This window comes from Oenanthe melanoleuca, chromosome 1, assembly GCF_029582105.1.
Source record: "Oenanthe melanoleuca isolate GR-GAL-2019-014 chromosome 1, OMel1.0, whole genome shotgun sequence".
In the NCBI taxonomy this organism is placed as follows: Eukaryota; Metazoa; Chordata; class Aves; order Passeriformes; family Muscicapidae; genus Oenanthe; species Oenanthe melanoleuca.
Window position 1 is genome coordinate 96,590,613 of NC_079333.1, and position 27,414 is coordinate 96,618,026.

General features: G+C 36.1%; 1 protein-coding gene across 4 annotated transcripts in view; it reads left to right on the forward strand.

The window, feature by feature from the left end:
- CDKL5 (cyclin dependent kinase like 5) overlaps positions 1–27,414 on the forward strand; it is a 128,510-nt gene that overhangs the window by 50,023 nt on the left and 51,073 nt on the right. For all 4 annotated transcript variants that reach the window (XM_056485227.1, XM_056485217.1, XM_056485246.1 and 1 more), the window contains 2 exons: positions 23,602–23,647; positions 26,520–26,656. In XM_056485227.1, coding sequence (XP_056341202.1) covers positions 23,602–23,647; positions 26,520–26,656 — 183 coding nt within the window. The remainder of the gene's footprint in view (positions 1–23,601; positions 23,648–26,519; positions 26,657–27,414) is intronic.

Below are 27,414 nucleotides of genomic sequence, written 5' to 3' on the forward strand. Positions count from 1 at the left end.
TGCTGCTTCATGCAGAGTTGTTGGGCAATAATATGATAGGGAGATGCTGTGTTAAAGCCATAGGTCTCCAAAGATGGGCACATGGAGAAAGAAACCTAAAGAAAAAAATTGAGCCAAAAGTCAATTTGAAAAGGAAATGTGAGATAATGAACTGTGTTTATAGGAGGAGCACTGACAATTGCAGCAGCAGCAAGTAGAGTTTGTAGAAATGAGGTGAGTATATCCTTAGATGCCTGAGATCAGTGGAGACTCTGTCTAGATGGAGGTGATGATGTTGCTGGAACAGGGGTTGTTTCTTAGGATGAGGCAGAGCTCATCACCCAGCCAGGCTGGAGAGGAAGATGGGTTCATAGGACTAGGCAGTGAAACCATGAGAGGCATTTGGACAATGCTCTCAGGCAAATGCTCTGATTCTTGGGATGTCATGTGCAGAACTAGGTGTTGGACTTGAGTGATTCTTGTGGGTCCCTTCCAACTCAGGACATTCTATGATTCTATGCCTATGTATTTATATTTATATGTATAAATTAATGGTGTTTTTTTAGGTTAGCCAGGTATGCAGGAAGGTGTGTGGTGATGCAGTTCTCTAAAAGCATAGTTGAAATGGATGAAATTTCCTTGACTTCTTCTCTTGCAGTGTGCTGTGTGTTACCAAAGGCTTTGAGCCAGAGGGAATAGAGTTTAATGATTTGGAAGTTTGGTGCCAGTTGTTCTTATATGTCCAACATCTCCTGCCTAATGAGATGCTTTTTTGGCCTTTTATTTTAGAAATGTGTCTGGTTTTGGTGGTTATTAATAGTATGAAGCATGTTTAGACCTTTTCCTTTGAGATAAATGCTGCTGAATTCCCATATTAAAAACAAAAATAAATGTTAGTTAGAATTATTTGACACTTCAGTGCATTGAAGAATAATGACGAATAACCTCTGGAAAAGGTTTAATACTTCCAGGCAATATCTTCTTAGCCTAATATTTAATTTTGTCTTGTTTGAGGCTTCTGTAATACTCTTACATTGTGTTCTGATAAGTTGTTTTTCTGCCCCAGAATACATGAAAGAAATATTTGCTGACCCCTTAAAGAAAGGTACATTTAACTCATTAGAATATATTATGATTATGCAGAAGTAGCACAATGTTTTATTTTTTTTTTTATCTCAGCCTTTTTCATGTCTTTTATTACTAGAACTCCTACAGGGTCATGGTTTTCTTAGTTTTCCCTTTGAAACCAATTTTTTTGTTTGGTTTTTTGTGGGGTTTTTTTTGTGTTTTTTTTTTCTGGTTGTTTGTTTCTAGAGATAACTGACTTCTTCACACCTCACATTATTTGTTTGTTTTAGCAGAGTCAGGAATTCCCCTTTTTTACCAATGCTGGCCAACTTGAGGAATTTTTCCCATTTCCCATGGCCAACAGTGTGCTTTGAGTAATTCTTGTAGAACAACCAGTCTTCATAGACTCCTTTGCCCTTCAGGGCTGTCTCTAAGCAGATCCTAGAACAAGGTGAAATCTGTTCTTTTGAAACTCCAGGGTTGTATTTCTATTGTTCCTCTCTCTTAATTCTTTCAGAATCTTAAATTCCATTGTCATGGTGGAGATGCTGATCTGTTGTAATACCCATAAGAGAGGCATGCAGGGTCTGTAAATTGTAATATAAAGTGCTGCTTCTTTATTGAGTATCAATTTCACTATAACAAAGTAAAAATGGAACAGATGATCTTACATCCCTTTAGATTCTGGAATCTGCAGTTGTGTAGCATTTAAATGATCTAATCAGAGTGCAGCATACTGTGCAGACCAGTCTGTAAGAAGATTGTTTTCACTATTTTCCTTATTCAAACTATTACAGGATTCTTTTAAAAGAAAACTCCTAATCACTTCTGTTGTGAAACAGAAAGATGTTCTCAGGAGAGCTTCGTGCTGCATCCCTAGATAAAGGCAAAACCATGCATGTTATGTAGCTTCAGATGCTGATACAGTGGTACACAGGAGATGCTGCTCCTTTGGTACAATGACCTGGCTGAGTTTGTCCTGCAGTCCAGGCAGCTGAGCCTGATGTGCATCACTAATTCCTCCATGTACAGTGGTCTTCTGTCAGGCATACACACATTGCCCCATAGGTTGTCATCAACCTTCACATTCCTGTTGACTTGTTGATCAGTGTCAAGCAATTGCCTTCTCTGTTTTTCAAAAATCTGATTGTCTCCATCACACTGTGTTACCCTTGCAGCAAATGTTGGAGTTCTCTAAGTCCTGTGTGAAAACTGGACTTTATTGGAAGGTTTCCCTTAAAAAGGCTTTATCTATTTTGCTCTCTTCATAAGGTGCTTTGAAGCAGGTGTTCCCCCTAATGTAAACTGTGTTGTTCTGTCTCCTAACCCTCATGCAAAGACTTTTGACTTTTGTCTTGAAAGCAAATTTGCTGTATGCTGGCTACTTGAAAGCAAATGTATGTGCATTCAGGCACCCCTCTCCTCTGCAAGGACCTCCTCTCCTTCTCAGGATATTTAACAGAAGATGAGCTGTGTCTGTTGTGGCAGAGCTCTGGTCACACAAACTATTCCACTACATTTTCTGTAACCTTGAAGAGTGATTTCATCATCCAAGATGACAGTTCAGATAATTCATATTTCAGAACTGTGCACTGATTTGTAGTTCCCTCCTGGCCTTTTCTCAGCAAAGTACAGGCACCAGGAGCCTGGTCATGCTGCAAATGAGCAAATGAGAACTTCAAACTCATAGAAAATTTGGGTTTTCTCTAATGTTGTCATAAAAAGCAGAGTTCTGAAGATCCCTGGTGGATGTTAGAATCTTTTTTCAATTCTTGTGTCTGCTGGTATTATTAACACCTTTGCACTTTAAATCTGCTAACCATTTTTATGTTGTTGAGTTCCTCTGTAGTGTTGAAATAAAAAGGTCAGTGTACTTGTTTGTAAAAGCTGCAGGTTTGTTCAGTGTGTTGTATTTTTTCATGTACTTAAGATTTGGCTCTCAAGGTTCCTTAGCTCCCCAGCATGTGTTAAGTCAAGTACTTAGATTGAAGAATACAGTCATTGCAGTTTAACTTTTTTGGTGTTATCTATTGTACTGAAATGGGTATATCTCTTTTTTGTTTTACTTTAGATTGTGACTGATTTGACAGTAATTCCTTTTTGGTTAATTGAGAAATTAAATGATGAGTAAATGAAAAATCTCAAAATGAGACCAGATTGCTGCCTGTGTTTTTTCCCCTTGTCCTCAATTTTTTTGCTATTTTTTTTAAAATGTAATTTAAAGCAATATGCTAATTTTCTCAATTGATCAAATTTTGTTTGGTTTTGTGGCAAGATTTTTGGTTTTGAGTGTTGCCAGGGTAAAATCTCTGTGCAGCATACTGTTTTCTTTCAGTATGGCAGCTTATCTGTTGAAGATTATTCCATTAATGCTGTTGTTACTTGGGCTGAAGCATCATATGACTGGTGATTTTTTGTGACAAAACTTGTGTGAAACACATACAATGAGTATGAGACTCTTTGTACCTTCTGCATAAATAGTTTGCTGGTAGAAAATGTTTGTAGTAATCAAAGTTGAGATCTATCCTAAGTATTATGTGGGGAAAATAGAGCTACTAGGCAAGTGGTAGTGCTGAAAGTCACAGTAACTCTTTAATAGCCACTTGTTTCGACTTCATTATGGGGCAGTGAATAACCTTTTGAGTTCCTTAGAGAATTCTGGTGTGAAATGTTAAATGTAGAGTATTTATTTTGTGGACTTCCAAATGCTACTTCTTTGGCATTGCCTTGAGTGCAGTGAGAGGCAAGCTTGATTAGTGGTGATTCTTCAGGTATTGCTTTCTGTACATGTAAGAGATGTACAATGAACATCTATAACTGCTTCCTATGCAGAGTAGATGTGAATATGATATTGACAATCTATAAAGCTTTCATTTTTCATTGATGCATTGTGACATTTGTCTTAACCTGAACCTGAATCTCTTTCATAGTCCTTTCACTCCCCTGTGGCAGAGGGAAACAGAAAATCAGATAGCATTATATTAATGTATATTAAATATGGTTGATGTCAATAAAGTGCTGATTTGCATTCAGCTAAGTGGAAGATTCCTACGTGCACTGTTAGTGCTTCAAAGATCAGATAGTTGTGCAGAATGGAGCATAGAAGCTGAACTTGCTGAGTTCCCACAGCTTGAGCAGACCACCACTAATTCAGTCTCCCCTCTCACCCCCAAAGTGGACTATAATATTCTCCATATCACAGTACTGCTGCCTTTTATTTCTTTTCCTCAAAATCTTATTTCCAAGTCTCTCTTGTTCTTCAGTTATTTTTAAAGAGTTTTTTCATAATACATTTCTTAATAAAAACTGTTAAAGCACTAATTTTGAGGAAACTATCAGATTCTAAAATGACTTATCCACAGTACTGGAAAAAAATTAGTTCTCTGGTGTTTTCCTAATTTCCTCAAAGTCTGAGTCCTGGGATTAACTGAAGTAAACATTTGGATTCACTCTTGTAAGGCTATGTAGGATGAGGGGATGAAGTAAAGTACTCCCAGATCTTTTTTTCATTACTTTTATTGTTTTCTATCTGTTATTTCTGCTGTATGTTGCTAAGATATGCTCTGTTTTATTTGATTTGATCTTATATAAACCTTTGCTATCTTTATCAGTCACATACAATGATTTCTTTAAGAGGGCCTGGCCAGAGTTCTACAAAGTGGGCATGAATGCATTTTTAAATGCATTAAGTTACCAGAGGGAATGGTAAGGGAGGTTTAGGTTGGATATCAGGAAAAGGTTCTTTACCCAGAGGGTGGGTGGGCACTGAAACAGGCTCTGCAGGGCAGTAGTCACAGAGTTCCAGAGGTATTTGGACAATGCTCTCAGGAACACGTGTCCTGTGCATGGCCAGGAGTTGAATTCGAGAATCCTTGTGGGTCCTTTCCAGCTAAGGATATTCTATGATTTTATGAAAGCTAATGTTTTTTGTAATAACATAAGTCACTTTGTAGCCATATTAATGGAATGATGCTGCTTTGATGTCTGCAGTTGTACTGTGTTGTTTCCCTTAGAGACTTTTCTGACAACCAGACTGGTGTTTGAAAGTTCCCTTGTAGGGTATTCCATTCCCTTACCTCCTCCTTTGTGCTTGTCATGTTGTGAGTCCTGCTCAGATATGGATGGTATTTAGTACGGAAAATTCTCATTCCATCCCTCCTTTGCTCCTGACAGCTAATATTTAGAAATGGAAGGTGCAGGGCAAAGATAAGAGACAACCTTCAGAGTGGAGAAATTAACTTGCTGTGGAAGGGGATACTAAGAATATTTTTTTCAGTGTGTTCAGTTTAAAGCAGTACAGTATGAGGGTGTTTGCTCTCAGTACCACAAATTAGGATGGCTTAAGTTGGCTTGTCCATTACAACATTTTATGCAGTACAAAGCTGGGGTGCAGAGACATCTGATGCTACAGAAGATCTTCAAAAGAAGGGTGAGGGAATTACCCTTGTCCTTCAATAATGCAGGTAGCTGAAAGAAGCATTGAAGCCTGAGTTAAAAATAACAAGAGTGATTCATCTTGCTTTGGAAGGATATGTAAAATGTATTACTGATGGTTTTCAATTTAAATTAAGTCAAAGATAAGCAATTTGTTGCAGTATCTCAGATCAGTATTTCTTTTAGTCAGACAGTTTCTTCCAGTTGGTCACACTAATGGCTCTGGATAAACCAGACATTTTTTGCCCTTTTTCTTTTATTTCTTAAAGAAACCGTATGTATTTTTGACAGTATTTTACATAATCTTTGATATAAATTCTTGCCTTGGGTACTGGTGTTGCTAAGTGGAAGGTTACTGCTTATGCCACAAATAAGAGCTATGCTTGGAATATTGCCAGTAAATAAACAAGCCCCCTAGTAGTTGCTGCAAACTCCATCTGCAAGGGGATTATATATCATTACACTTCTAATAATACAGGAATCATATTCAGACCTGCAGCAGTGTGTTCTGTGGCTGCCCTTAATGGCTCTTAATTTCAAACAGCTCGTAGAGCTGTATCTCATTTTAAGGTCCTTGTAAGTGAAATCTTGTTTTTAAGTGTGGATGTGATGAGCACCCAAAGCAAGACTATCCATACAAATTACTTTTTCTTGCAAAATGTTGAAAATGTTATGCTGAAAATTAAAGTTTAGGAATGTGACTACGTTATTTCTTAGAAGCAGTAGCAGAAGAAACTGAAATAGATGAGATTTAGAAATAAGATGAGATTTAGATGAGATTTAGAACCTGATGTAGGATCTTGGATCGTTAGGAAAGTAGCAATGCAAGCGAGGAATTTATAGCTAATGCAAATTAATATATGGGAGAGGGAACAGCATATGGCTAATTATAGAACTACATCTGTAGTAGTATGAACTTGGTTGAGTATTGGATTACAATCTGGTCTTGTCATCAAATTGAAAATTACTGTGTAGCATAATTGATGCAAACAAAATGATATTTCTGAATTTTAGGCTAATTGTTTTATTGCAAGAGATTCTTGTGGATTTTTTAAAACTTTTCTAAGACTCATGTGAAGCTCTAAGACACTAGGTTAATCATTGATTCCTGGACACTGTGTGTATTTAAACAAAGGCCACTAAGAGTAGAACTCTGTGTTTCAGGAGATCATTCATGTTGATTATTAAATATTCATTAGTAAAAATGGGTCTGGATCATCTGTCTGGCTTTCAAAATGATTTGTAACAACCAAGTTGATCTAAAATTTAAATATGCTAAAGTGTGTTGAATATGCCATTCACATTACCTTCTTTTCTTTTTTTTTTATTTTTTATTTTTTTTGTGAATTTAAAGTCCTTTTTAAAAAAAACTCAGGAGTCCTGGGAAATGAGCATTTGACAGTGTAGGTAAAACATTGACAATAACAATGAAAACTTTTCTATAATTTCAATTTTTCTGAAAACTATAGGCTCTTCATGGCACTGTATTTTTTCATCAGTATAAGATTACAGTGTGTTTGTAAACAGTAAGTTGTCTCTCTGAACGTTCTTGTTAAAGCAATTTATATTTCCTTGATTTCTCACTTCGTTTGATTTCTCACTTCGTAATTCCTAAATCATGGAATACCCTCCTAAAATATAAAAAAAAAAACTTCCTATACTTTTCGAGTAAAATTCTTGGAATTTGTAACTTATTTTTCAGTATAGTGGTTTTTAATTTTTAATTCTCATTCAAAGCCTGGATAACAATAAATGGGGAAAAAAGGAAAGTAGTTTACGTTACCATTTACATACCATTACATCTGTTAGTGTTTGTACAAATTCATAAATTCTCGTGCAAAAGACCTGATAATTGCACTTATAATGTGTGGTTTGATCACTACTAAGTAGGGGACTGGACAAACCTGACATCAGAGTGGGATGATCAAGAAATTTTGGATACAGTGGGAAGGCAGGCTGAGCTCTTGTATAGAGGCCACTTTTGCTAAGACTGCTCTGTGCTCTTTTTTCAACCAATAGCAGTTGTTAAATGCTTGCACAGAACTGGAGTAATTATTTATGATATCTATGCCTTATACATATATTACAATTCTGAAACTCTTCAAAATGTATACTTCTTTTGCTTTATGTAGCTGCACCTGGACAATAAAGCTTGAGTCTTCTGCTTGCTTTTCTTCAAGAATCGTCCAATTGCTGCTAACTTCTCCTTTTCTAAAGTATATCTATTTAAACTGCTTCTGATTTAAGATGAAAACATCATTTGGATTTATAAAGTATTTGCATTTTTACTACCTCTGATTCATTCTAGTTTAAATTGCTAAATTTGACCAATCTTTGTGCAAGTTCCTTTTAAGCCCTAACAGCGTAGAACTTAATGACTTGACTTTGCCCATTATGAAAAATCACTTTATGCAATTTTATTTTCACTTTTTCAGATGTGTAGCAAAGTGAGGATTTGTTTCTGAACAGAACAGGTAACTCTCTTTTGGAAACAGATACCAACATTGCGCTCCAATTTTATAGTTGCTTGCCCCTTAAAAACTTTGATAAGGCATTTTCTTTTTCTTCCTCCATGTGAAGACTGTACAGTAATGGATGTAGAAAGATTAGTATAATGAAGTTCAGTGTCCGTCTTGCATAAAGAGAGGGTGAATATTTGCAGGTCTTGAAGTGAAATTATTGTACTCATGGATGCCCATTTCTTCATGGTTTCATTCACTTGTACCCTCGCATCCACACGCTTAGAAATATAAAGGGACGAGTGTGTGCTCATGAAAGGTGTCTGATTTGGGCAGTATCTCCAGAGTGCAGGATGAAGGACAAGGGTAAGGAGCTTTCAAGTCCCTCCTTCATCTCTGAAGTTCCTCTGGGTGGTGATGACAAGCTAGTTCTCACATCTTCTGTGTATATTATTAGGTTTAGATGTTGTCTGTTTTTATGAGATGGTCCTTAGCTTCAATCTTGCTTTCTTCAACTTTCATGGGCCTGTTTTCTGCTTTTCCTTGTTTGGAGTTTGCGTTTGAAAAGTATGTTAATAATCTGTTTCCTTGATGGGCTAACAGGCACACATATAATAAGCTGCAATCTTGTGGCCATCCTTCTGTTGGGGGACGCATGGTTTGCTTGTGAATCAGTTTGCTGCAACCTTATGGGCTTAGCATAATGTTTTACTCCATTTTACTTTGGAAGCACTGTCCTATGAACATTATTCTTGATTATCAACACTGTTTTTTCTTGAAACCTTGTGCAGTTTCTTCTCATGCTCATGCTTGCTTGTGTGTGCACTCTTTCAGTGCTTCCTCCAATATTCTATTCATACTAACCCTGATCTTTTACACAGTCCTGCTGCAGAAACAAGATGCCTATGTTCTCTGAAAGGGTGGTGGTTCTATTTCCAGTTCTTGGTAGAAGCATGCTGTCTTATTAAACGGCGCTCCTAATTTTTCAGTCCAGAAAGAATCCAAGTAACATTGAGAACTCCTTCCTAAATGCATATTATGAAGCATATTTTCATACATTTCTAAGAACAGAGGATTAGCAAGGATTCCAGTGTCCTGAAAATTATTTGCAAAACAGTTTTCTTATACTTAACGTTGGCTAAGCAGGATTATCATCATTATTGATTTTCCATTGGATTATAGATGGGCTTTAAAAAAAAATGATTTTGAGGTATGACAGAGGTGAGTGATATTTGTAAGTGTAATAATGCGCTGAGATGTGGAAAGATGAAATTCTGTTAAGACCTTAAAAACTTGACTGGTTACACTTACACCTACCTGTTCTTTTGACAGTATGCTTTTTGACCAGGAGGCAAGCTATCTTCTTGAAATCAATTAACATTTCCAACAGAGATAGAGTAATGCCATGTTTATGCACAGAAATATGTTGCAGGCAATGCCATCTGCAGAGCAGAGCTGACTAGCTGCTGCTTCCACAGGATCAAGTTTTCTGTGACTGTTCCTGTGAAAAACTCATCCAAGTGGTGCCTTCCATTTTTTTTCCCCTCAAAGCATCAGCCAGTGAAGAGTGGTGTTAAGAAACATATACAAGAGAGTATCTGATGGCACCCTGGGCTCTGAACCTATTCTAATTTTGCAAGTCCTTCTTGCTTCCACTGCTATAACGGTTGTTGTAGTGCCGAGGAACTATTTGGGGAGCAAAAGAGAATCAGTAAGAGCTTCCCCAGTGACTTTTAGAAAGGCTGAACAAAGGCCAAACAACATCCATCCCATGGGCTCTAGCAGATTTAAAAAAAAAAAGGAAGTCAGGGAGTGGCATTCTCCTCAGAAACTCCAGGGTGTAGTGCCCCCTTCATCCATATTCCTCAGATAACATAAAACGGAATGCAGAGCAGATGTCTAGATGATGCCAGGATCAGAGAAGCAAATCAAGGGTGATCAGCTTGTCTGTAGTATTTCTTGGTTTCTGTTTAAAAGGGTTCTCAGTGAAATGGATTGTATTTAATTTATATTGCTGAAGATGAGCTTCCGTTCCTTTACCAACATCCTTCCAATTCCCATGTGCACACATACAGAGCTGTGCACAAGTGTGTATACACCCAAATACACATCTTCATTTAATTAATGAGTTACAGCATAGTGGTCTCTTCTGGTCAGTTTTAGAAAATGCTGCTGTCTGTTCCTTCTACAAAGATTTTTGTATGTACTAGTTAGCACACTGTAACACTTTTCATTTTTATGGATGTGAGGAGAATTGAATACTTGTGTCTCTGTATAAAATATGAATGGCAATAAATCTGTCATTTTGTCAAAGTATTTAGCAGGCATGTACAAGGCTTTAAAAAATATGAATAAAAATTTCACAGCCAAAGTCTTGTGATTATATTTTCTCAGCTTTCACTTGTCTCTTCATCTGAAGACCATGTTTCAGGAACTTTCTGAAAATGTATCCTAAATATGTTTGTGTGAAGGAAGACAATCTTTTACCACTTCTGAGCTATTAAAAGAAAAATGAAAATGAAAGGTCTGTTTAGTTTTATAGCTCTGTATCTACAGTAAACAATAAGACCCAGAATTTTTCAATGGAAGAACATGCCCTTTCTGAACAGATCTGGCTAAGAATCAAATTATGAGGGCATAGTTTATTCTTGCAATGAACAAATATGTGGAAAGATAAAAGTAAGTGAAAAATTAGGTACAGGGGTCTCTTATCTGTGGATTTGTTTGAGGTTTTTTCTCTTGATTTTTAGGCTGGAATAGGTTAACAATTAACATTCTTCAAGGCCACCTTTTTATTTTTTGAAGAGGTGGTGATAATTGACTATTCAAACAGTGCTACCTGAATGAAACCTGTGTGGTGAGACTAAATTATTTTTTTATGAGGATTTCAACTGCATTTAGAGTAACCAATTTATTAGCTTGATTGCTTTTTTATTTATTACTCAATGTCCAGAGCTATTGCTGCATCATTTTATACTGCAATGTTTTGGAGTTAAAAAAAAAAAAAAAAAAAATCACACCCAGAATCATGGTATGAAGAAACCAGGTCAGATTTAGCACATTCAGGCACAAATGCAAGTCAACAAACTGCTGTCAAAACTATTGTTTACTCTCTGTACCACCAGAAGGCTTGCTACTATATCAGTTTACAAAGGACAGGAGGTACCCTTCCTCTGAGGAAGCTTTGTTATTCATATTGCATCTAGTTTAGACCAAGTACTGCAAAGCTTACTTGTACAGGTATAGCTTTTGGATTTTTGTAGTAATCTTAAGTCAAACCTGTAGTAAGAATCCTGTTATTATACATTAATGAGAAATTTTGCCAAGTAAAAGGTTCAAAACCTTTACTCCACAAAATATCATAAAGCTTTTCCAGCTGTTACTTTTTTCTTTCACCTCTGTTTAAATAAATCTTTGTAGTGCCTTGGACTGAGAGAAATATGGCTCTAGGAGGTCAATATATGACATACATTCTAAATCCATAATTTTCTTATGAAAACCTCTCATGTTAAATATTTGAGTTCTTGCTCAAGGGTCTGATCTAAATCATCCTTCTGGAAGCTTAACATAAGGAGAAAAGTTACTTCTAATGGGGCCTTATTTGCAAGTTATTTCAAGTTTTATTTATCTCAGGTAATACCTTTAATTATACCAGAGAAAGGGAATGCAAAGCTCATAGCAGGGATATTTATAGCTTCATGAAGATCCTCACCAGTGAACATATACTTTATTCTCTAATATGCAGGTGGAAGAAGAAGGATGAGCTTTAGAAATTCTGGTCTTGCTGCTAGCTATGCCAGATTGCTTTGTGGGATGTGAGAATTGACGCTGCAGTTACGTTGGCAATGGAGATGTTCTTACTTCAGTAGCACAGTTTGGAATACTTGATTTGTGTTTCTAGCATGTTAATTACAAATACAGCCCAGTGGACTGTGATGATCTTAATGTAGCAATGCAACTGAAAGAATAATGATCCAGAGAAAGTAATATCCCAGTGGTAACTAGTCTTGATAAGATTTGGAAATGTACCTTAAAAACATGTGCATGCATATAAGTTTGTGCATGCAAAAATAAAACATACAGACAGAAGGGCTGCAGAGTTAAGTAACTTGGGTGGAATTAATCTCACCCACTGTTTCAGTGCTTAGGTCTTGCATAACCAATCTCCCTCGTTTATGTAAGTTGAGAGAGTCCAAAATCCAAAAAGCAAGTCTTGCCATCTGGAAATAATTAAAATCAGTAACCTTCTGGCCAGATCTTCTCTCCCTCCCCTGCTTTTACTAGCTGTGGGGAAAGCCTTGACAATTCACATTGATTATCTAACTCCTAGTTGGCTAAAGCTAAAAGAGAGAGACTCTACCTTAGGAGGTGTTTGGCATTTTATGTAGATTCATTGTGTCTTTTAAAACACAGAATATAATTGTTCTCAGTTTAAATTTAGCCTTGGAGGTTGCTGTTTCTATTTTTGGCCTGGAGAAGGGCTTCAGTTTCTTTTGCATATGCCAGTATTTCTAATGAAAGAATGCTACCTTTTCCCCTCAAATACTGCCTTGCTTATATACACTGTGATAAACTTACTTTTTTTTTTCCCCCATAATTTTCTAGACTTCTCGAATACAAAATTCATCATGAAACACCATATGGGTTCCCACGCAGTTGTCACACAGCTGTCAGCTTCTAGTATTTGAGGTGGCATAGCTAGTAACCTGTTGCCTTCATCCCCCATGCATACCAGAACACTGTGGAATGAGACTCATCTGTGGTTTTAGTGGGTTTGCAGCTATTTCTGAATTCTCACTGTTCCTCTGCTTTCAGTTAAATTGGGTTCCACTAAAATTTTAATGTTCACAGATTCATTTATTTGTTATGCTGGTTTTAACACTAACTTCTGAGTCAAGGCGCCTTACCCCTCTTTTGCAATCTGTTTTCAGGCTGCATTTGTCTGCCTTCTTTTCCCAATTTCTTTAGCCTATGTATTCCCTGGCCCTTTGCTCTTTACTCTACACTTTTTTATCCTCTCTCCCCACATAGTGTTTGTGATAATAAACTCGGTGAGATCACACTTTTCCTTCTCCATTTTCCGAGAAGTATTTTTTTGTCATGCTTGGGCAGACTTTCACAGTGAACTTGAATTCTGTGTGGTTATCCCTTTTTTTTGTTCTGGCTCAAAAGTACATGTGTTGTGTGTAAAATCTGAAAGTGCAGTATGTTAGTCTTATTGGTAGGGGCAGTTTTTGCTAGAAGAGCTTTTTTTAGTCTTCCCAGAACTTCTGTGATGTTTAGACTTTTTTCTTTTTACTGAAATGTAAGGAAAAATATACTTATCTAGCCATGTCTTTTCAGATGCTGAAGAAACTGTCTGAAATAAGTCAAGAAACTCTTTCTCAATTTAGTTCCAAAGTTGAAATTTCATCTGCTGAAAATGTTATGTTTTGAAAACTTAGTTGCCATTTCTTATCTGTTAGTAGTAGCAGAAATCTTCCTTGGATGCAGATTCCTTTATTTCCATATGTATGTTTGGCTTCTCAAGTTAGCTAAATTACCATGCAACTTGTGTAGAGGCAGCCCTCCTGTTCCTCTGACCTCTGCAGCAGTGATCAGGAGGTGTTTGAGGTATGGATTTTGTCTGCTTTCTTTTAAGCAATTGGGAATAAATTTTAATCTTTATGCTGTTCTGTGAAGAAGAGAAAATATCTAAAAGGAATGCACTTTTAAATGCTTTACAGAGAAAAATAGCAGTTTTTTTAGGAGGCAAGAACTTCTCTCTTATTTTCCAGAGAGTGTACTGTCTGTATAATCCCAGACAAGAAAAGCCTTTTTTTTTTTCTCTGCAAACTTGATTGTAGAAAATTTGAGGAGAAATGAAGGTCTCCACTGAAATACACATAAATATACAGATAGGAAAAAACTTCTAAAATTTAATTTTCTTTGGTAGGAGCATAATGTCAGCAAAAATATTTATTGATGAAGAAGACCTAGAGAGTGAAAAGATGTCTTGTAAATGCTACAGAATCATTAGGGGCAGAGGAGGATATTGTCTTTCTTTAATACTGTTGTCTAATGTGAGCTGAGGCTTGAAAATACAATTGGCATTTCCTGTTCAAATTTTTCCTTCCCTGGAGAACAACAAAAATAGTATTCTCATTAAAGATCTAGAGTAAGTGAAAGGGAATGACAGATTCTTAGGGTTAATTCCGACATCTCTGAAATGTTCCATAGCCAGTGAGCCATGGAACCTAACAATGAGCTGACGCCAGAATACCGAAGGTGATGGTTACTTTAGGTAACACCTTTTACGTACCATATTGCACAAAGAATACAGTGTTACACTATTTTGTCTGCCCAAAATGTGAGGAGGAATAATTTTCAGTTTAAAACTTCCTTTTTTTTTTTTTTTTTTTTTTTTTTTAATTTTACTTTGTTTTTTTTTATTGTTGGAGGCACTAAACATGGAAGTTCTTTGAGATTCTAGACAGGAAAACCATTGTAGCTTAGGCTTTCCCCCAGATGTGGAGAGCTTACCATTGTGCTGCCATTTGTACATGAGAGGTGTTAAAGTCAGGACAAACCTTGTCTCTACTTCTGCAGCATGGAAATGGCAGTAGCTGCTGCTATGTTTAGGTGTTTTTCTTTCAGCACTAAGACAATCTTTCTTCTAATATTCTGGTGTTCAGCCAAGTAAACTAAGTTTGAGAAATTCCTGTTGTAGCTTGTTTACTAAAAAAAAAATGTGGTTGGTAAATAAAAACTGTTAACATAGAATTAATAGCAGTACTTTATGATGGATGAATACGGACATTTCAGAAAAGATGGGCTCAAAAGAAAGATGAGTGAAGTTTCCCTTTGTAAGAAAGAATGTTGCAGATATATGGTGGTATTTTCTGGGATGGTGTGATACCCCACTCTTAAGGGAAAGGTGGGTCATGGCAGATGAATGACAGTGTGGTTGAGACCCTGTGGTTCAGAGTTAGAGCTGGGACCAGAAACTGTGGCATAGTGAGTCTTTGTTGTAGACCACCTGGTCAAAGTAAAAAAGTGGACAAAGCCTTCTATACACAGCTGATGATGTTTCTGAAAGGAACAGGAGGGGAACTCTGACTTCAACTTCCCTGGCATTTTCTGGACAGGCAGTGTGGTGGGATGGAAGCAGTCCCACAGATTTCTGGAGGGTGTCAAGGAAAATTTCTTGATGCAGGTGATGAAAAGACCAGCCAGATTATTAGAATAATTGGCTAACATATTTGCAAAATAGTGGAGATCAAGATCATGAATATATTGAGGAGAAAATGTTATAAAGGACAGACCTTGAATAGAGAGTATTCAGAAAACTGATAGGTAGAGATTTCAGCGGAGGCAGCTCTAAAAGGCCTCTCTGCCAGTCCCATGTGAGTGTTGTAGGTACCTCAGCAATCTTAAATGCTACTAGATGCCTGTGTTTAGGCTACTAAATCATGAGTGACTGATCAATGTAGAGCTCTTAGTGGCTTGAACACACAACTCACATAAAGGGATCTGAATATGGATGTCTTAGTCTGGAACTGAATTCCATCTGAAGGGTTTCAGCCTCAGGAACCTGCTTTGTTTGCCTTTGGTTCACGGTAAGTCTTATTTTACAATTTAAAGAAAATGCCTGTCAAATTGTCGATAAAAAAAAAAAAAAAAGACCCCCCAAAAATTTAAAAAGTGAAAGTACCAGATAAAAATACGTTATGTCCACTGCAAAAATAAAGATTTCAAAACTGAGGTTTGAGATGTGATAAACTTCAGAATTTCAGCTAGTCATGCTGAAAATATTTTGAGTCTGAGACTTAGGATAACAGCACTGAGGACTTTGGCACTGATAATTTTTTTAAAAAACCAACCAAGCAAAGTAACTACTTTCTAATAAGTTCTACTTACTCTTGAGTTACAAGGTGCCCAGGAAAGGAGCATTGAATTATAGTAATACAAACATTAGGAAATACAATGTAATTATAAATGTCTTGTTGACGTCAGAATTTATGGAGTCAGTGATGTCTTAAAGGAAGCCATGGAAGTAGTACACTTTGCCTTTCTGCATTTTCTACTTTGTTATCACTTGTATTACAAGTGTCAAGATTATACTATAAAATGTAATTAAATAATGCTGGTATCTGCCAATGCAATATTATGCTATTTATAAATAGCATAATTCATTTTTACAATTTCCAGTGTTAACAGACCAAAAAAAAAAAAAACCCGAACAAATAGAACTGGAAGAAGACTGAGGTTTGAAACTGAAACTGCTATTGCTGACATTTCAGCATTGGAAGAATTTTATAGACATTTACTGAATTTGGTTTCTGTTTTATGTCCATGGTTTGGATTAAACAATACTGTCAAATTGTAAAATTATGTGGATTAGTGCTACAACAGAATGAAGCGAAACACAGATTATTTTAAAAATTGCTACAATAGTACTAGTTTATAATCAAAAGCTAGAACAGCTACATTTGTAGTGTTTAAAGCTGTTTTTTATTCCAGATCCTTTTCATTATGTTATTGTATACATTCTTTGGAGATGCATATTTACTTTCTTGCTTGGAGAAAATTGTGAATAAGTATGAAAAATCCGCTTGGAACAATGGAAGTTCTGATGCTAACCACTATCATCAGCCCAACAGTTTGTAGAAAATACTGAGTGAGTTCACCTCCTTTCAAGTGTTCTTTTCAGGGTATTTACACCCTAAATTAGTAGACTGCAAGTTCTTAAATAATGTAAAATGCATGCTCCAAATCTCATCCTAGTGGATTTTTGAATGCCTTGGAGGCTGTTCAGAATATCCCTAGAAATGGGGACATTCAAAACTGGCAGAACTGTCTTGTGAGCCTGTAAACTTCCTGCGGTCTGAAGAGTCACTGCCATCAGCACCATTGTCAGGGAGCCTGCCACTGGGGCTGGAGCCCCAGTCTGGGAGTTCATGGACACAGATAGGCCACTCATTTGGCTTATGGATTCATCTGATAATTGGATGAGAAATGCCTGCTGTTTATGACTCCCTTATACTACACTTGATTTAAAACAAACGAGCAAGATTGGTAATGCAAGCATTTGCTGGTGACATTTGAACAAACAGTAAAGTTGTTGCAAGTGTTTCTGAAGGACTTAGATGAAGAAATCAGAGAAACTATTTCAATCTGCATGCATTTTTATTAAAAAATCTCTTTGCATCATTACTTGCATTTACTGGTAATTTCTGTCAAATTTGTAGCTCTAAGTTTCAGCCTTTTTTTATGCTTCTTTCCCCAGTGGAATAGCTGAGCTTATATGGCTGTTTCCCTTGAAAATCTTTGAGTGGTTTAAGCTTTCCCTAGTCCTCTTGTTCTTTCTCAGGAGACAGTGTGACCATCTTCCCTAAAATGGCACATCAAATATAGAATTCTTTGCTCCATTAGGAGCTTTCCCCTGCACTTAGATGGTTAGTACATAACATTTTGCTTTCAAGAGATAAAAAATTGATTTGTGGTGATTCACTCTAGGTGCTTGTTCTCAAATAAACTCTAACATATATGGATTGGAAATATTCTAAGCAATTTATGAGTACATAAAGGCATTGGGATAACTCAGACATACTGTTCTGTCGTTATTTACCAAACACTCTCTCTCTTCCTAAAGATAAATAGGACTTTTAGATTAGTTAGTAATTTCCTGGAAGTTCTCCTATGCTAAGAGTTATGTTGCGTAGATAAACCAAGTAAGGGGGTTTTAGCTGATAAACAGAAGAATTACAGTTTTCTCAAGGGAGAAGTATAAGATTGAAAAAATGATGCATTTCTTGAGGGAAATTCTCCAGTGTTTTTTAGGTATAGAAGACTGTACTGTGCTGTGACTTATACTTCATGTTGTCAAACTGTTTGAAAAAAGAAATTACGTCATCTTGCACATTTCTTTCTCTATAGAGAATATTTTAAGGTACTCCACTAGATTTTGAAAGCAATTGCCAGCAAAATTGCCAGCATGTAATATCAGAAGTGTTGAGACAACAAGATGCTGTATTCTAGTCTTTGTACTGTCTAAAGGCAGTAGTAATTCAAGGCAGAATGGAAATGGAGTCAAGACAGTATCTGGGCAATGAATTAAAGACCTGATAGAATTGCAGGTAACAACTCCTGTGACCTCTCAGAACATTAATTTCTTGGCTTAGTTTAAAAACTTTGTAATTAAAAATGTCACATTTATGATACTTTGATCTGACTAAAGTGCTGTGTTCTTGTTTTGACCGTAAATTTGAAAAATTATTTGTTTGGGTTTTGGGGTTTTTAGGCTTCATTTTAAGCAGCTCATGAAAAATGCTTCACCATCTTGTAATAGTTTTCTGGGCCTTTTTTACCTTGCATCTTGACTGCTTAATGTTCTGTGGTTTTGCTAGAATCAAGATTATTGAAAAATCTGTTCTAAATACTTTAATGTTATAGAACATATTAATGTTTATGCCAGTCAAAGTAGAACTGTACTACTTTGTTCAAAAAAGACATTAGCCATTGGATATGTTTGGCTGAATTTTGTTGATTTTTTTAAATGTGTGTCTTTGTTGTGGCAAATTAAATTGTATAAATATAATAATGGATCAACGAGAATCAAACTAAGTTATTGCTCACTTCTAAATAATTTTTATGACATACAAATGTACTCTGTCAGTAGAGAATATGATTAATTTTACCTTTTTCTAACAGAAGTAGAGTTTGTGCCTGAAGAGCCTCACACTTGTACAGATGGAAATTATGAGCCAACCACAGAACATGCCATATCATATTTTATTGTTTCACTTAATATATCAGTGTAAAACCCTGATGGGTTGTACTAAATTGTGCTTGAGCAGCACCACCTGAGTAAAGGCACCAATATGCTGCTTGTGCATGGAATGTGCTCAGTGTTGACTGCTGACATTTATTGATATTTGTAAATATTTGTTTTTTCAGTTACTTAAAAATTCTGTGTTTGAGAAACTCTTGTACTCATACAGGGTGAGGCAGTAAAATTAGAGGTGAATGATGTAACTTCCAGAAGGTTGGAATCTTATTTGTTTTTCAAGAATCTTGTTATGTACCTGTGCTTTGTGTCAGATTTTCCATGGTATGCAAGAGAAAAAGGAAGAAAAGTCCTAACAGAAATCTTTGAAATAAAATAGGGACAAACATTAAAGAGGTTTTTTTTTTTTGGTAATATGACATTTTCAAGAATAGGATATGCTTTCTCTTTCCAGACAATAATGCTTGTAGTTCTGAGATCTTGATTTATGCTAAACAGCATCTTTTTCCTTGAGTACTCCCAACAGGGATCTTTCAGGAAAACAACAGAGATACATTACTCTGCTGTTCTGACATCTGTGTTTTATGCCATATATAATTACATATAATAGAAGTGACTTCTGTCATGTAAATTTTGTAGAGACAGTGGGAAAATAGGGACCTCTGTCCTTTAAATGAGACAAAATTAAATGGTTTTGAGTTAGGAGCTCTTCTAGTTTGATAGTGGTGGCAGGAAACACCAGCTATGACAGTCTTGTGAGGAAACCTTGGAGAGAAACTCATGGGTGGCAAGGAGCACAGCAGTGAAAATGCTCAGCTCTCATAGCCATACTCTCATCTGTGGTTAAATGGGCAGGCAGTAAAGCATGTGTTTTCTCCAGAGGCAATTCCCACACATATTTTGAGGTGTAGGAAAGGACTGAGCCCTAATATGAAGGGATTCCTCTCTCCAGGGCTGGAGGTACCATTTTCCCGTGAACAGGTATCTCCTTCCTCTTCTCTATCACTATATTTATATGTGAAGGAAATAGAACAGAAATTTTTGACTTAGCCTTATGAAAAGATATTTGCAGTTTTGTACATGAAGGGACATATTTTGCCCCATTTTAGAAACATATAATCAGGTAGCCTGAATAACCAGTTTCTGTGTATCCTTAATTTTTACACAAAGTCTTTTTAGTAATATTCATCTGTTGTTATATGTTGAATTGTAAAACTGTTTAGTTCCTGTTATAGTTTTATAACATAGAATGTTTATAATATATATATGCTCAATAATCAGAGGTAATGCCAGTGTTAAGAGAGATTTGATTTCTGTGTTTGCAAATTTGATGTTGTAAAGTCAAATATTGAGGCTGTAATTTTTTTTATTAGAACATGTTAATGAGGTGCTCAGTAATAAATGTAGCGGAGTGAAGTAAAATTACAGCTAAGCAAACTCAAATTTTTCTACTTTGTGATATAAGGTGGTAGTAGTAAGTAGTAGAGATCAGAAATAAAAAACTCACATAATCCTTTCCTTGATATCACTGAAGTCAAACAGTGAATCAACTAGTACCAGCTTATCTACCTAGGTGATACGTTTAATTTTCAATGACAATTTTCATGCTAGGAGTTGGATACTAAGCTACGGTATAAGTAGGTTTCCACAATCAGGCTGAACATAGTTTTCAGTACTGTTTTGTTTCATAGAACAATTTTGAAAATACACCCCTTGAAATGCAAAAAAAATACAATTTAGTGAATGACAGTTCTCTTTTGGAGAATTCCAATTTAGCCTGTTTTTGAAGAGCAGAAAACCAGATCCACAAAAGAGCCCAGATTTCTAAATTGTCTTTTAAGTGGACATTTAAGTAACAAAATCTAAATTCAATCTGCAAAGAACCTTTCAGATTTGCCCAGAAGTCTAAGTTATCACTATTGAATTTCTTCATTCCTCAAAGCTCTGCTTTTCTTTGTATCCCCTGTTCTGCCCATCTTCTCAGGGCTCAGCAATGTGGTGTCTGTTTGCTTTGCACCAAGTCCCTGTCAATACTTTGAAACTTCAGGTTTGGCCTGTGTCTGACCAGCATGCCTCTCCTGATTCAGGAAGTGTATTTTTACCACTTCTATTATATGCCTGCTGCATTTATCCATATACAAAATTAATTCCATGTTTTCAGTTCTGTATTAGTTTATGTTAATGAAAATTATTTATAATGGCTGATTGTTTTGGACTGTCTACATGACCTGCAACATCATACAGGGTACAGGAGACTGAGTTCTTGCTGCTTCTTTCCCCCAAGGAAGGATATTCTGTAGTCAGACGACAAATTTGAGACTTTTTTTGTAAAATTCCTTGTCTTACAACTTGCATTTCTTTTTAAAATTTGGTGGAAACCAGACATCTAGTTCAAAATTAGTAGGAGTAATGGAGACAGAGGAACAGAGCATTTCAGATGGGTTCTTCCATTTGAAACTAGTTTAAAATTATGAGTGTCTGTTTTTTACATGACTTCATATAAACCATTTAGTTGTTTTAGAGCATGTAAGCAAGAACTGAGAAATGTGCACTTGGCTGCAATTTTCCCTTCTGTCAAATGGAGCACCCCAGCTCTTTTGGAGGTGTTCTGCATCATAGACAAGTTACAGACTTTTTGTCAAGCAGGTGCAGTGTATTTAAAAATCTGTGGGTAGTGATCTTCAGTGTCCTTGTATCTATTTTAGCCTTGGTTTGACTGCTTCACCAATAGCACATTCCTAGAGAATGTCATTTACAGAGGATGAGATTCTCCAAGAAACCTAGACAAGAATGTTCCTTGCTAAGATGGAACACAATGTTTCTAGGGCAGCTCCTTAAAGCACCTATTGTCTGGTCTCATTCTGCTGTTGTTTCACTTCAGGTTATTTAAATATTATTTGTTGGGTTTTTTCAAAGACAGGGAAAGTGTCATGTATAACTTCTTACTTGCTCACCATTAATGATAATTTCATTGGCTTAATGAAATAATACAAGTATCAAAGCTTTTTAAATGAAAATTTCTTAAATGTTATATTTTCTAAACTGTTTGGGTAACTTCATCCCTGAGTGTGTTCCTGAGTTCTTTCTGTTCCTGCTGTTCCTAGAACCACTCATGCTTTAAGTACTGTAAATAGGTAGAATCCTCCAGGATGTTTGATAGCATATCTTACCCAAGTCTTTGAAAGACCTTTACCCAAGAGCTTTTAAAACTTAATTTCCAAAGTAATCACATTCACTGTAAACATCAGGATATGGCAGAGAAGCCATATGGACTAGTTTTCTTGAATGAATCAGAATTGCTGCCTGAGGATACATGTTTCAACTCCTATATTTTTTTCAGTGTACTTGGCTATTACTTTGAGAATAAAACCACAGCCTTTTTGTGGTAGTTAAAACATCTAGAAGTTTTTCTTTTACTTCATGTGAAATAGGCATGTAATACTAATGGCTAAATTTGGTTCATCTGTAAAGTTGTGTATGCATGCTGTCTAAACATATGCATATTACAGTCAGCAGAGGTTTTTGAGGGCATTCACAGTGTTCCTTTTCTGAAAAATCTTTCAGTGGCTTAATTAGCTAGAGCACCTACCAGAAGTCAAATTAAATTTACTCTCCCTCTTGATGTTCCTTCAGTCCTTGTAACTATCACTATTATTACTAGAATTAAAATCAATAAATATAACAATACTGAAACTCAGTAGTAGAGATACAATTAATAAAGTAGTTTTTTCAGTTTATTTCAGAGCATTCTTTCCAGGTGCTTTTATTTTAACTGGGATCAGGTATTTTACAGGTTCATGTGTTACAATAATTTGAAATGAAAAATGGAGTAAATGTTTGTGTTATTCAATAATTGGTTATGAGCATGTCTTCAGATTTTCCAGACTGGCTTCATTTTTATTGCAGTCCTCCAATCTGGCCTTTGTATGTTATTAATAGTGGGATATTGCTGTTTGTATTTTTTAAAACTGTGATGTTTGGTAAAGATTTGTAAGGTAGATCTAGCTAATCAAATTCTCAGGTAGCCTCCTGTCTATGTGCTCACAAACCCTTACCCTGTGACTTTAGGGTTTCTTCCACATCCTGTTACTAAACTTCAGTTGCTGCATCATATTGTGAACAGATCTGAACTAGGCTATGTGTGTTGGCTACATTTTGTCCATGGGTTAAATGCATTCTTGCTTGCACAACAGGAGAGAAACTTAAGAGAAAAATTTGGTCTATGATTTGGTGACTAGAGAATGCTAGAGGAATGCTAGACAGGTGGACATTAGGAAGTTATCACTTTTGACTATACAGTAAGCATGGTTGAATGCTGCCAAATGCAATTACTAATTCCCATTTTGGATAGGTTTTGCTTAAGGTGACAAAATTTTAAAAAGGAGGCACAGAGAAGCTGCTTTCCTAATACTGTATTCTTTGTGGGTGTTTGAGCTTCGAAGCCCAAAAACTTCTGGCAGCCAAAATAACAATTCTTACTATAAGCCTTAGCCACATACTAGCACAGTATTTTCAGTTCACCTCATATAGATAAGCACTCATATTCATACTGTATTGCTAGCTTCAGAATAACTAAGAAACAAGAGTCATAGGAAAAACACTTCTGAAAATTTCACTGGTATATATTACAAGGTGTTTAAATGTGATCTTTTGGCATTTAACTCTGTTGCTTTTTTACTGGGGATCCTAATTGTGACGTATCTGCTGCTTGTGGGTTTGTATTGCACTTGGCCCAATCACTAAGGTATTTACCAGGATTTCAATTAATTTCTTTGCATTGTGAAATTCTTTTTGGATGCTTCTTTTTTTCTTCTTCTGATGCTCAGGGGGGAAAAAAAGGTGAGAGAAAACACCCAACAGATTATGCTAATTTTCATGTCTTTTATTTTACAGGAGACACATGAAATTGTGGCTATCAAGAAATTCAAAGACAGTGAAGGTAATCTTTTCTGCTGTATGATCTTTAATGTCAGTAACTGCATTGTTAACATCTATTCAGTTAAAATGAGAAGTCTCATATAGCAAGATATGATTTTAAAAAGATAATGATTTATTAGGTCTGTAAACATTCAAGACACTTGATCTTTCATATGTTCCTAGAGACTGCATTATACACTAATTAGATAACTACCTTTCTTTCTTGATACATCTGTCTTGGATGAGATTGTGGTGCTGTACATGGTAGTAATATCTACCATTTGAAGACTGGAAGTGACCAGAAAATGTAAAAAAGTTCTTTCGTAATAGTGACTTGCAGAGTCCTTGGCCTTTCTCACCCTTCATCTGTGAGAGGGGATCTTAATGTCAGGGCAACATGAAGTTGTAAATGAAGAAGATTAAAAGAAGTGGTTGAGAAGTTCAGTCACAGGAAGATAAATCTGGGAGCTGTTAAGGATCCATGGAGGGAGCTAGGTGGTGAGGCAGCAGCTCTGTCCTCACTTCAGTGGGCTTCAGTCTCCTCAGGAAACTTGCTGTTAGCCCCTTCACAGCAGACCCTGTGTACTCTGCAGCATTGCTGAGTTTGTTGAGAGGGAGGAAGAGCCAGTTTGTGCAAGGATTAGTGTTGCTGGCAAAGAGGATGGTGGAAGGCAGAGACATGGAAATTATTCTGAGTGCTCCACACACACATTCCTCACCCAAGAGTAAAAAAACCCAAAGAACTATACAAGACAAAGCTGGCTCTCTGACCCATGCTTACTGGGGGACAGGGAATCACCATATCCTATCATAGGCAGCACTGGCAATCAACCCTGAAAGCAGCTGTGTACCTTGTGTGCATCACAAGTCAGCCCTGAGCTCCAATCTGCACAAGCAGCAGTGTAAAGTGTGAGAGGAGTCATCCTGGTGTGATGCGATGCTGCTGTGGTTTGCCGTGTACCAAGGCTTTAGCCAAAAGTTAGCAATGTTGTTTAAAGATATAGCACTTTATTTTAGCAAACTTTCTGTTTTGCTATCCTATAGGATTGCTGGTGGCCATGAAGGTGGTGTTAGTTACAAGGGCTGTGTTTTTCAGTCAGTCAGACACAGAAAAATCTGATTTGCATCTTGTTTTGCACTGTGCAGTCTCTGCCTGGCACATCATTTTCCCAGATGCTTGAAGAGAATATTTGATAAATGTTTTAGCTCTGCTGTTCAGAAATCTGTTTTAAATTCCTGTAAAGGATGTAGAAGATCAACTTGACCAGGTCATGAGAGTATCTCAGAATTGCTTTTTGGAACTTGCTATGGTTATTCACTACAGATCCTGGGAAGTAAATCTCAGTATTAAGCCCTAAACAGGATTATTGTATTAGCTTGTCTACCAAAAAATTAAAACAACAAATACAACATTGCCATTAGGTCTGGCTTTCCAAGGGTATTACATAATATCAGTTTACATGACTGATGACTGCTTTTCACATTTGTAGCTAGTTGTTTACAAGTTTCTGGGAATATGACAGAAGTTCTTTTGATGGATTGGATTCAGCCCATTTCACATCTGTCTTGTTAGTATGGTAGTTCATTAGAAGTTTGAATATACTGTAATTGTTTCTATTGACATTTTTGTTTCACTGAATTTTTGCCGTTGTTTGACATATGAATACTAAATGTGTTGGAAAGTGACTGTCTTGTTGTAGATGAGATTATGCAATCAGGCTCATGCAAGCCAACATCAAGCACTCAGTTTTAAAATTAAAAGATTTAGATTGCTCTAAATTATATATTTTTTAATCAAAACATTTGTGATTATAGTATTTTGTTTTCCTTTTCCCTCCTGCTGCACTTCAATTTTTTTTCTCTCTTCTGATGACGATTAGTGCATTTGCATGACCAGTGTTATTCACTCTCCCCTGCACACGTCTTCCTGCCTTTTTCCTGGGAAAAACAATTCCTCTTCCTTGTTTCTTCCTCTGCCTCTAACTGCCTTTGTTAGCAAATTTTCTAAATTACTTGATTTTATTTTGCTAAATGAAAAATAGAAAGTAATATAGTCAGGTTTACTTCACATATCATTGCTTGTATCCTTTGAAACCTGTAGTTAGTTCACGGTCCCTTAATGAAAAGCAGTGTATGAAATGTTAGTGAAGCACTCCTCCTTTCTTGAACACTTTTCATCAATTAAATTTTCAAATCAGTTAAATTAAAATTAAATTTAATTGATGAAACAGTTAAATTTCTTGACTCCTCTGAATGAGATTCAAGACTTTGTTGCCTCAATACTTAATCTACCGCCTTCTGTGGCTTCTACACTGGCATTGCTGAATTTCTTGTGAAAGCCATGTGGGAAATCTACAGGACTTAAAAATTTGTGCTTCAGTCTTAAAATTTGTCATGGCTTTTGGAAAAGAAAATTATTTTAGAATCAAATACTTTTGTTTGGTATTGTTCCAAGATGAGCTTTGCATTCCAGTGTTTCTGCTGAGGACAACCTTCCCAGTGGTTTATATGTGTGATGTGTATTTGTGGGGTAGAGCATGTACACACACACATGAATGTTTTTTTGAAGCATATTAGTTATCTTCATAATAAAAAAAGAAATGCAAACCATTTGTTTCTTATTACTTTCTCTGCTGCAGAAAGCCTTCATGGTAGTGATGGGAAATCTGTAAGTGTTGCATAATAAGCACAGTCATCATTTACCTCTCTTCCAATGCAGAAGTATGCAGACAACACAGAGTCCACACTGAAAAATAACTTTTTTTTCCTCTGTAATGTCTAAAACCAGAAAAATTCATCAGAGGTTCAAAGTAAAACTTTGTAACACTTTTTACTTGAAGGGTTTGTTTTGTTTTTTCATCAGCTTACTCTGTCACTTTTGCTTTACACTCTAGAAAATGAAGAAGTCAAAGAAACCACTTTACGAGAGCTTAAAATGCTTCGCACTTTGAAACAGGAGAACATTGTGGAGCTGAAGGAAGCCTTCAGAAGAAGAGGAAAATTATACTTAGTTTTTGAATATGTGGAAAAAGTGAGTTGAGTTTGTAGTATCCTTGCCACAGTTAAATCATAACCTTATTGAAAATATCTTTAAAATTAAAATTTTATTTTTAAAAATTATGCTATCCTAATCTCTAAAGAGAAGCAGCAGAAACTTTAATACAAAATGAGTTGTAATTAGACATCTGTTGTGAGATGGCAACATAGATTACTGTTGTTTTTAGGGCATGTGTTGGTATTTTTTTTTAAAAATTCTTCTGTTTGTGAATGCCAACATGTTAAAACTTATGCAGACTTTAATACGTATGATTTGAAGAAAAATTTCCAACTGAACTCTTTAATCCAGTTTAATTTTAAAGCTGGATAACTGTCCTGTGTTATGTTGTGCAATGAGTCTTGATGTAGTCTTTCAAAACAAGATCATAGACTTTTGACCTTGGAATCTCTTTTAACTTTCTCCACCCTTCCCTGTTAAAAATAGGTTTTGTTTATGTATTTCTGTAACAAGGCCACTATCAATAGTTCCTTAGAGGGATTTGGCAAAGACCACTGTCATTAACTCCGATCCTGACCTCATTTTGAAACCATTCCAAAATTTGCTTAGATTTGTCTACTACTGCCAAGCATCCTGATCTGTTTCCAGGGAGAAACAACCTAGAACAGATTGGTCTTTTTTCATTTTTGCAACGTTCCTGGTGAAGGTAGACCTTCCTTCTGAATTCTAACCATTTAGTATTTCTTCATGAAAACAGTTATATGATAGTCAGATACACAGAGTAAAAGAAAATG